Raw genomic sequence first — 11391 nt, 5'->3', positions numbered from 1 at the left:
CTTCAATTTGATGCCGATCATACCTCTGTCCCATGCAATTTTTCTTGTTGGAAAATCATGCACCACTAAGCTGTGACGTTTTTTGCAGCACTGATTCAATTTGGAATCGCTAAGAATTGTTTCAAGGCTGTTGTACTGTTCTGCTGCCTGTCCTCGCCCCCTGAATGTTACATTTGCTTAAAAACAATTCTCTGGTTATTTCTTTAGTTTCCCCACATCAGTTCATTTAATCAGGTTCTTCCTAACTGACATAACACCACAGTTACACTTTAACTCTCGGTTTAAGTTCAGTATGGTTTGATATCAATGACTGTTACTAAAAGGAGAAAGTGAATGAATGAAGGAGTTTGTCCAAATGACAGAAAAGGGAGAATATTGAAAACGAGAATACAGGCAGACCTGCCTAGCATTTGTTGTAGAGGCTCTTAGCCGTCCTAGGCTAGCACGCACCCTGTCGTCTTTTCGCTAAAGGTATGAATTCTTCTCTCACCAGTACGTAGCCTTTTGTGTCCCAGATATTTCTTTCTCCTTTGTTCACTTGGAGATGCTCGGAAAAAAGTCGCCTCGTCAGGTACCAAATAATTGTGTTTGAGGAAGACGCCCTTATATAAGTGTGTGTGTGTATATATGTCCATATATATATATATATATATTATATATTATATAAATATCTGTATCTCTGAAATCTGAAACGTTTTTGATATGCCGTATAGTGTTCTAAGGCAGCATGTGCATATATGATGTGACCGATAAGCTTGTTTGAACGACTTCAATGCCCTTTCAAAGGTAGAAGTGGGATTGAGCAGAGGGTCATGGATTGCACGATGCTAGCATAGGTAATGAATTTTGAATTTCAACCTCGGTTAACAGTATTATGTTTTATGTTTAAGTATTTGGCGGTTCTTGACTCTGATAAGCATGAACACACAGTGAGCCTGTGTGGGACCTCACAGGTCAAGAGTGCCATGTCTTACTTTTATTTGTAGTGACTTGATGGCTTTTGCACATTCTTTTTGAAGGAAGAAGAAATGGTGGGCAACGGTGGCTAAGAACACCCCTCACTAGTCTTAAGCCAGCCTTTTTTCTTTTTTCTTTTTTTTAGGGAAAATAAGTATATCCTCCTTGAGGATGTGCTGCTTTGGAAAAGTTTGATTTTGTTTTCCATAGTTTTTATTTCTCCCTCTTTTTTTAATACCACAGTGAGTATACTCTGGTCTGCTACAGAACGATGGTTGCATCAGTAGAAACAACTCCACCTGCAGATTACCTTTTTGTTATTTTACAGAACTGAATGTCAAAAATAAAAATTGATCTGGTTTTAACAAGTATGTCTCCTCATTGTATGTGTCATTCACTGGCAGAAGCTATGTACATTTCTATCAAGGGGATACACTACGCTAATATGGAGAGATCCATGCTCTCTCTGATATATATATATATATACCGTTTCCCCAAGACGATCTCGGAAACAGCATGATTTTAATATAAACTCGGAAAAAAAAGTTTGGACATTTGTGTTTGGTCGATTATTCCTCTGTTGTTACAATGCTAATTGCCTGTTTATTTACCTTTACAATGATGCCCAACTTGTAAGGATCATGCATTGGTGGGAGGAGCAGCACAGCTGATTATGTGGGTAGCGCCCAAATAAAATTTGCCAAAATTCTCTGCCAATGCTAAACAGTGTATTCTCCTGTTGGTATTGACTCGTTTTGAGTTGTTTGGTGGATTGAATGATTGAACTCTTGATCAGTAACAAGGAATAAACAAGACATATTGGCAATTTTACACTTTATTCATTTAATACACCGTCAGGAGCCTCAGTAGAAGGTCCATACACAGTCATAACCACCTGGCACCTCCTCCTTATGCTGGTCACCAACCTGGTCACACGTTGCTGTGGGATGGCATTCCATTTCTCGACCAGGAGTCATCGCAGGTCAGCCATATATATATATATATGATTGTGTGTGTCATTTTCACCTTTAGTTTTAATTTAACCTAGTAACCATTTGTGAACGCATGGTGTCAGTATTGTACCTTTTATGAAACGTGACAAGGACTACAGTAGGGCATCAAACTAGTTCAATATGCATGGGCGCACATTAGTTATTATATAATGAATATACTCGGTTCAGAGTTTTGTTTGTGCATAAAGAATAGAATATATCTTTATCTAGCAAACCTTCTAGTATATGTTACACAGATGACGCAACTATAACTCACGCTTTTCCATTTGTCTCATTCTGGACCTGCGCTTATACTCTTGACACAAGGGGGAGCGCTTGGTTTGCCAAAGCCCAAAGAACGGACGTATTGCAGGAGTTTAGCAGAGACGACGTTACGGAGCGGTAATTAGTCGAGGGAACATCTGGGCATTTTATTTTTTAATGCACACAGATAAATATCTAGTCTACTCTGCAGCATTTATATCCGTTATCAGCTGAAGAGGCAACGTTGGCTATACACCTATTCAAATTTCAACCTCACTGACAATCAACGCCGCTTGAACTTTTTTTTTACCGAATGGGCATCGTCTTCCGTATTTGGATAAGGGACCAGGCCTAGAATTTTATTTTAAAATGAGCTTTATCTATATTATTATATGTCAATCAGGAAAAATAAAGGGAACGTTTCAGTAATGTTTTCCGTAGGCTACTCCAAATAATTCAGTTTGCTAAGATAATTTTTCTGCGTTCTGATAAAGTAGGAGTAGGCCTACACATAATAGCAACATTTTTAGGCAACACAATTAGCGAGTTTATAATCTGAACAATTTGAATTATCTGTTATTTGAATGTATATGTATCCATACATGTGAACATTCAGAATCTACATACTACGCTTTTTCTTTTTCAGTGTAATCGTATGCCCATAGGCCTATAGGGGAGGCTATAGCCTTTTTAGAATATGACGGCTCCCACAAATGTAATCTTAAAGGCAGGCTATGTTATGATTGTATTTTATAACAAAGCAGTGCATTTGACAGGGCACCGGTCACATTTGAGCAGCCTATCAAGTAGAGTAGGAATGTTATTCTGTGACATTTTCCTCTGCAACAAGAATATTGACTTGCTCTATAGATTTATTGGCATTTCCGGTTGTCTTCACCGCATCTTGACTGGTCAACCAGGCGGCGCTTCTGTCGCACGAACATGTTTAAATATTGTTTTGGTGCTTCATTTTTAACTGCCTGCAGACCTTTCATGTGGTAAACCATAAACACACTCTAATAATACAATATATGACATTTTTATAAACCCTATGCTATCTCAAACAAAGAAGCCTCGTGGTGTCGCATCTCGTTTTTGGCTAATTTAGTGTGATGTAGATTAATGTTGTGTCAAAGTTTTGTTATTGTGTTTCTGCATTTCACTGATCAGTGGAGACTGGTAATATCTTAGTTAAACTGGTGGTTGTTGCTGTAAAAGCGTTTGTTATTGAATTATGTGGTTCTTTCATAGTGCTCAATTTCCTGAGCAAAACCAATGGGTCTTTATAGATACACTGTTAAAGATGGGTAGTTTGCAAGACGGGCTTTCTTTTGGTCGTAGCAAGATATATATAAAAAAAACATCAAATGGTTGAAGGATGGTTTGCGGTGCGTGCGCAAGCTTGCGCGAGTGTGCGGAGTGTGGAGGAGAGAAACATACACGCGCGCACACACAGCATGCTTTCTCTATTTTCCCGAGGTTGCGCATATGTCAGTTGGTGAGTAGTCTAATAAGAGTTACAGTCCAGACGGTGTTTGTACGTCTATTAGGACCTTAGATAAAGTCCACTTTTTGTTCTTCCGTTTGTAAATTAACTGGAAAGAAGTAGCCTAATTCGATAATATATTATTTTAGGCCTGTAGCCTATCTAGTAATCAATGTTTTCAGTTAGTTTTTTGCTGATCTTTGTGTACATCCCATTTCAGAGTGATCTAGAAAGATGGCAGCCGAAATAATTTGTTCTTTTCCATATCATTCAAAACATGACATTTCAATATAGCCTATATGGAAATTCCGGATGTAGCATACACGTTGAGTTGTGCTTATGAGCGTAGGATTTCTGTTTATTTAGTCTAGAATTTTTTTTTAGTTTTCTCAAATTAATGTTTGAAACGCGATTCCTTTTGGGCCGACCAGAAGACGATGCGTCTGATTATGAAGTAGACTATACCATACCCTAAGAGAAACACATAATCACTTCGGTCTTGCTGGTACATAACAGTCAGATACAAATAAAAACAAATTGGTCTATATATGTTACATTACAAGGGCTACCCATACGAGTTTGACGAATGAGTCCGTACAAAGTAAAATATTCTTCTATACTGCAGCTGCATCACTATTGTGTAGGCTTACCCTCTGATCAGTGTGTTCTGAACTTAATTCTCGGCATTCTTTACATATTTTGATGCGTCTTTTCTTTTCGCGCCCATTTGGCACAAGGTTTGGCGCGCGTGCTGCTTTGTACAGACAGCCTTCAGCACGCGTAGTTTACTTCAGCAGCTAGACCCACTTCTCTCCTCCACCTCCGCGCCGCTCTCTTCGTTGAGATAATTGAGTGGAGTTGGGGATGGAAGGAGTGGAGGAAATACGCAACAAGAACTGAGCAAACGAGCAATCACGGGAGAGTTCGCCAGTTAAACAGCAACTTCCACGTCGGCTTTTGTATGGCCTGTAGGTGGTGGGCGCTTCCCTCCCGTTCCACTTTCAAGCAAGGCCCAGCTTTTTCATGCATACAAATATTCACAGGTAAGGCTGTATCTGAAGATAGCTTTCCAGTGTTGACCAGTGGCCAGGTCAGACATTTTAAGATGAGTGGACTTTTATGAAATAGTGTGAGCCATTTTTTTTACATCTACATCTAATAAAACAAATGCACGATTCAGACCTTAATTCACATCAATTAATTCCGACCACACAATGGAACACGATAACAATTATTCATCGTTGTGTGTGAGTGAAAGTGAAAGAGCGAGAGACGGATAGAAACAGAGTATGTTATGTGTGTGACAGAGGAAGGTTGATGGGTCAGAACAATTCTTAAAACTGAACTCCCCGTCCTGGTGGCCACTGCTGCCACTCTGATGGTGGAAGAAGAGAGAGAGAGAGAGAGCGAGAGAGGCCTGTAACCAGCATGCACCGTTTTGTAGTGGTTCATTAAAGCGAACCATATTTATGGGCTAATCCAGATAATTACAAGGCATCGTATTTTATGAACATAAACTAATTCCAGAAGGTATGAAAATATTCTCTCCTACCTGTTTTGCGTTGTCTTGTTCAGCATGTTACACCATACAGTTACAGTAATGATTTCGTCGTAGTCCAGTGCCTCCGTCAACTCTCGTTCATGAGTGAGAAGTGCCAATTGACAAATATGGGGAGCATGGACTGCCATTCTCAAGTGCGGGGAAACGCTTGTAAGTCGTTCTAGGTAGCTGAAGTGAACAGGTCTGCAGGCGGGCTAAGCCTATTTCGTCGATTCTCACAAGATCACAACAGGTTAAAAAAGGATGAGAGGAGTTGGAGGGTGCAAGGAAGAGGACGAGGGCACGGGGTCGTCATCCATTAGTTTGGTAAAAACGTTTATTTCGACATGATTAGGTTAAAGCGGCTAGTGTAAGCTGGCTTAATTGCTAACCACAGCTAACCAACTTGACAAAAGCATCTGCTCACCTTAACTATAATCATAACTAACTGTAGTACAGCCAGTTAAGGCATGTCCAACGTTAGTGACTGATGCAGCGAACGCATGTGGAGCAGAATTATAATTATAATATAATAATACATTTTATATCAATTTCTTTTGGCATGTGACAAGCTATGTTTTTTTTTTTTAATCTTCTCTCATTTTCAAACCATAGGCAACAGTTTTGATAGGGTGGAACAGCTGTCAATCTGGGCGACACTGACCTACCCTGGCCTCACCCTAGTGTTGATGTTATAACATAAGCTCTTCATACCAAAGGAAAGTGAAGGGGTAAATGAGAGGCTTGGGCTCTTGGATAGCTTTAGTTTTGTATATTTGTTATAGACACCATACAATGACGATGCAAATAGCCAAGAAGACAGGCCTTCTCAAAAACATAGGTGAAATTGTGTTTCTGTTTAGATAGAGGCAAGTGGCACCAACATATGGGCTTGGGTTTGGTTGGAAGACCTTAACTTTTGTGTTCACTTTCTTTGCAGATATGGGAGGTATTTCATTATCTGCTTTCATCTAGGACTCTTAGACGCCATCCAAGGGATGCAGCGGAAACACGGTAGACACACAAGCAAGGAAGCTTGTCTTGAAATAGGAAAATAATTATAGATAGGCAATACCATTGTTAGTTTAAACTAATTATTGTTTATGCCCTTGCTGTTTGTCTTCCTTCACTGTCATTCGTGGCTGGATAGCCTACTCTGTGAAGGCTGTTAGATTGCAGTCACAGACATTGGCACGTTTTACTTGTGAGGACACTCGTAAATCAGACTAAACAATAGTCAAAATAAATCAAAGAGGCGAAGATGCAGAGTAGTCTACTCTTTGAGGAACACTTCCAAATGCTCGGCTGTGCAGTCTTTCACCAAATAAAAAGAAACTTGACTCTCTTTGAAGTCACGTTTCTGAAAATTGAAATAAAGTTCTAAAGACACAGTTGCCATTAGTGTTAGTCAGCTCAATGTAGGCCTATAGGTGTTTTTGTTTTCGAACAGAATCACAATCTCGTAAACATATCCCACATTACCAAGTTAATTTTATGTCTTAAAGGACTAATGACACCATGCACATTCGAGCAGTGTTGAGGAGGACTCCTGTACATTAGGACTCCTGTACATTTCCTTATTATTGTTTTCAGATTACTCCCCTAATACTGAATTTTCTGGAAGAAACAGATAAGGGCATGTGAGGCCAAAAAGTGTCTGGTGAGAGGTGCCTAACATGAAGTGAGGCCATACCTGAGTATCTTGGGTGTGTTGGCACTAAATGTCTTGCTTGTCTTTGACTCCATGCCTTAAGGATGAGCAGCAACTTCTGTGTCATTCCATGGAAGCTGCAAGACAATTCAACCACTTGCATTTTGGCAACAATGACATTCTCTGTGCACATTTTCAAAATCAAACTGATTGGAGAGGGCACATGACATCTGCGTATAGTTTAAGCTCATGTTGTGGCGTGGAAAGATGGCAAACAGATTCTGGGTGTTGGCATGGAGGATACTTTGACAACAACTCCTCTTATTCCCAAGGGCAACGTTTGGGTTTGTTTTACAGTGGTGCCATGAAGATACAGGAAGTGAGCCTTACCTATAGTTTAAGGGATGTTCATTAAATCTGAGACGAATTTAATTGACACATCATGGTTGCTGGTTGGGTTTTACACAACTCCACAGATGAAGAAGAGCCAATATGTCCCTTAATTACTGCCTATTAAATTATACTTTGGCATGACCAAACCTTGTTTTCACTGCAAGGTTTTTGGGGCGTGTAAAGAGAATAAGGCATCCTTTTTTTTTACAGACCTTGCCCACTGACCCTCAAGTCATAGTTTCACTTCTCAGTTCTGGAGAAAAAAACAACAAAACAAGCTGAACATGAAAATACCCCCTGTGATGTTCGTTGTTCATACTAAGTTTGATCGAAGCACAAGTGTTCAAATGCATCTTTCTGGTGTTGCACCTGTAAAATGTAACCCGGTGTTGCTTCTGTGGTGTAGTCTATGCAGAACACAAAGCCTCTCTGGCCTACCTGTATAGAATGGGCAGGTGCACCTGACCACTGTGGGCCGAGTGTGTCAGCCTGGAGAGATGTTGTCTACATGAATCCGCGAAACCAGCCATATGGTGCACAGACCAGTCACCAGAGGGCATGTGTGACAACTGGTTTTGTGTAAAAAGGCACATTTATATCCAGAGATGCCGAACTATAATTTGTTCAGCATCTGATCAAGTCCTCTACACCACATGCATTGCAGTGTGCTCAGGTCGGCTCCCTCTTTTCTCCAATAAATGATAGGTATTTTGATATTTATAATGCACACTTAAATGTTTTATAGTCTGTATATGACACATCTGAAACAAGCTATTACTGGAATATGTTTTCTGGCTTATCTTTCTTTGCACAACCAGAGAACACGATTCTGCTTAGTGCCACTTGTAGCTTTGCATATATACAATGTCACGTTAAGAATAACTTTGACATTGACCCTGCACTTTTAAAAGATTCCCACTAGATACGCTTTTTAACGTTTGCTCTGATCAAGGTTAGAGGGGTGGAGAACAAGCACAGTGTATTGTGTATCTTGAAACAAGAGTCATTGGTGGTGGTGGCTGCTGTGTCTAAATACAAGATAACTAAGTTAGTCAGTAAATCGGCTCTCTAAATCCTAAGACTATCACACATCCTGCGATTTCATGTTTTCTCTACCGTGGACTATGCTGTGGGTTAACGAGGAAGGGACTGTCTTAAATATGTAATGAGCCTACGGCTATCGTGGTTGGGCGGATCTGACACTGGGCTTGCCTTTGTTCGGGGGCGGCCCGCCTCTCTCAGTCACTCCCTCTCTCCTTTTGGGGGCTATAGTGTGCTTGTGTTTAGTTCGCGCAGATAGTCAAATAGGATTCCTTTGGGAAGGGACACAAATCACTCCCATTTGAACAAGGGGAGCAACACGGGATCAGCACCCACAAGGGTTCTCTTTTTCTTGATTTCTAATTTCTATCTCGTTTCTCTCTGAGAGAGGGAAACAGGGAGAAGTATACTAAGGAAAAAAGGTATACACAAAGAAAGAGAAAGAAGAGAAAGAAAACTTGTCAGGGGATGATGACATTTGATCTAACGCTGTCTGAAAGCTCCATTTGATCCTTCTGTACCTTAAACTGACACTGGAGCTCTCTTTGTAAATCTTCTGAATCCAGCGGGGACATCGGTAAAAACCCTCAAGTGAGCTTTTCCTCGTCTGTGCGCTTCGTTTGAATTTTCGTCGGTCTATCGGTCTTTTTGACACCTGGATATCCTCTGTTTGCCTGTCTGACATTTTTATAATAACGACAGTACTGCCTCTCGTGTCAACGAGAACGTCGCTTTATCTCTTGTGGTTTGTGCGCTGTATTCTCTTCGTTTTACCGCTGGCCAGCAGACACGGGGTTCGGACACTTTTGATAACCCGCACCGACAGGGAGTGCGAAAGATCCAGTTTTCATGTTTGGAATTCAAGAGAGCATCCAACGGAGTGGGAATAGCTTGAAAGAAGAGCCTCTCGGATCCGGGATGAACGCTGTTCGGACATGGATGCAAGGTGCCGGGGTGTTGGATGCGAACACGGCCGCTCAGAGGTAAGCCCCAGGCAAGGTCCACCTCACAGCGCGGCGGCTCCGTGGCGATGCGTGGACTGCTCAACGCTCAATACCAGCGACGGGAAAAGTCCTAACGGATTTTTGTTGCGATGCTACTATAATGATTTTCACATTTCACACGCGATACTTGTGGAGATGTCCAGTTTGCTGCCAAACTTTTGATTTAGCATGTATTGTTCCTTAACACTTTGCATCCATCCAACAATACGGGGATGTGTGAAGTAGGCTAAGCTATATCTCATCCAAAAATACGACTCAATCAAATTCTAAATAATAAACAACGACAAGAGGCAACAACCTAACATAGCCTAATTTAAAATCAATGCATTTGACACGCGGAACAGATTGTAGTGTGATGGTGGTTTACCATACAGCAACGAGGCTGTTTTAAGTTATCCTAACTCTTTAAGCAAATGCATGTCAATTGGCTAATTCATATATCATGTCGCCCTAATAGCAGGGCTACTGGCAAGCCAGTTTCAGGGATCACAATGTTTATGCATGGTTCAAGTTATTTTTTTTTAAGTAGGGATATTATCAGTGTTAAATGAACCATATTTAGGGACATGTTAACACCAACACTCTTTGCGTATTTGTCCACAGTGGAGTGGGTCTTGCTCGGGCACACTTTGAGAAACAACCGCCCTCAAACCTTCGGAAATCCAACTTCTTCCACTTCGTTTTGGCTTTGTACGACAGGCAAGGACAGCCTGTGGAAATCGAAAGAACATCTTTTATTGGATTTGTTGAAAAAGACAAGGTAAGGTTTGCGCTTCATGTCTTCCACAAGGAGTAGCCTAAAACACATTATGATTAAAGTTAGTCTGCCAAGGATGAAGGTGAAATATAGTCTTTGCCAACACTCCGAAATGTATTTCCAGCACATGCTTTCCTTCTGGTTCGTACAGAATAACTGACTTCGACAAAATCAGACTGATATGAATTACATTAACCATGTCGATATAAACAAAAACAACCACATCTTCAATAACTGCACACTATTTTCAATCAATGTTGTATATCTGTGTAGAATTATCATAAGTACTTTACTATATAACAAGACAATTTACTATCTGAACCTAAATCATTTAAAAATGATAGACCATATTGCAACAATAATAACAGTACGCACTTTAAACAAATGTTTTAATTCACCCTCAGTATGGTGTTGTTTTTATAATCTGTGTTGACAAGTGCATTTTATTTTGGCATGTTTATTTCATATATTTATCAGAGTCCAAAACCATTTGAAATCAGTGGAAATGTTCTCAATGCCAATACATTGCTCAAACGTTTCAGAATAATGCATGTGTTGATAGGCTACTTAAATTGCAAGGGAAAGCTTCAGCGTGTTTATTTTTCGATCTTTTACACGGAAAATGTAATAATGTTTATTTCTGAAAATCCCCAACGCTCCACTTAGCTATAGGACGACCTTTCATACCATATCGGTTTCATAAATGTCCCAAACACATTTTCTTTAAAAGCAACAAATGATTTCCTGTATCGTCGTTCCCTTTAAGATTATTTAGTGAAAACATCTTAATTTTGTATTTTTGTTTCTAAATGACACAATTAGTGAAAAAAGAATAATGAAATGTCCATAACTAACAGAACACCCTTATCATTAAATTATTTGTCAACAACAGCAATTTGTGATTGGTTGTTATATCAACAAACTTTTCTCTGGTAAATGTATGCTGTCAGAATATTCTAACCGTTACACCATAATTTTCCCGGTTAGGAGTGCACCGGAGAAAAGACAAACAACGGGATACATTACAGACTCCAACTTCTCTACAGCAATGGTAAGTTGTATGATCTCTCTCTATCTACTTGGCTGTACCATTCACGCACGCTGAGGCTGCAGGAAACGGGCGCTAACAAACATGATTTGCATTCGATTCTCAGAAAATATATACGCCAAACACCTGGTAGCCTACACACCGCATAGACTTCTTCCAACCTTGTTCTGGATTATATATCATATGAGCAAAATAATACCGTTTACTACATCCCGTTATACCATAGTATATACTTACTATCAGATTTTTAAATGTAAT

The 11391-nt window shown here is 40.0% G+C and overlaps 1 protein-coding gene across 2 annotated transcripts in view; it reads left to right on the top strand.

Annotated features, from left to right (window-relative positions):
- The first annotated feature begins 8488 nt into the window (after positions 1–8488).
- The window catches only part of LOC105896238 (EBF transcription factor 1), a 152700-nt gene continuing 149797 nt past the window's right edge, over positions 8489–11391 (top strand). For both annotated transcript variants that reach the window (XM_012822976.3, XM_031571959.2), the window contains exons 1-3: positions 8489–9307; positions 9932–10088; positions 11073–11136. In XM_012822976.3, the coding sequence (XP_012678430.1) occupies positions 9174–9307; positions 9932–10088; positions 11073–11136 (355 nt within the window). In that variant the 5' untranslated portion in view covers positions 8489–9173. The remainder of the gene's footprint in view (positions 9308–9931; positions 10089–11072; positions 11137–11391) is intronic.

Source organism: Clupea harengus, chromosome 8 (genome assembly GCF_900700415.2).
Source record: "Clupea harengus chromosome 8, Ch_v2.0.2, whole genome shotgun sequence".
Taxonomy (NCBI): Eukaryota; Metazoa; Chordata; class Actinopteri; order Clupeiformes; family Clupeidae; genus Clupea; species Clupea harengus.
The sequence above is the reverse complement of the archived record's forward strand: the minus strand, read 5'-3'. Positions and strand labels throughout refer to the sequence as shown.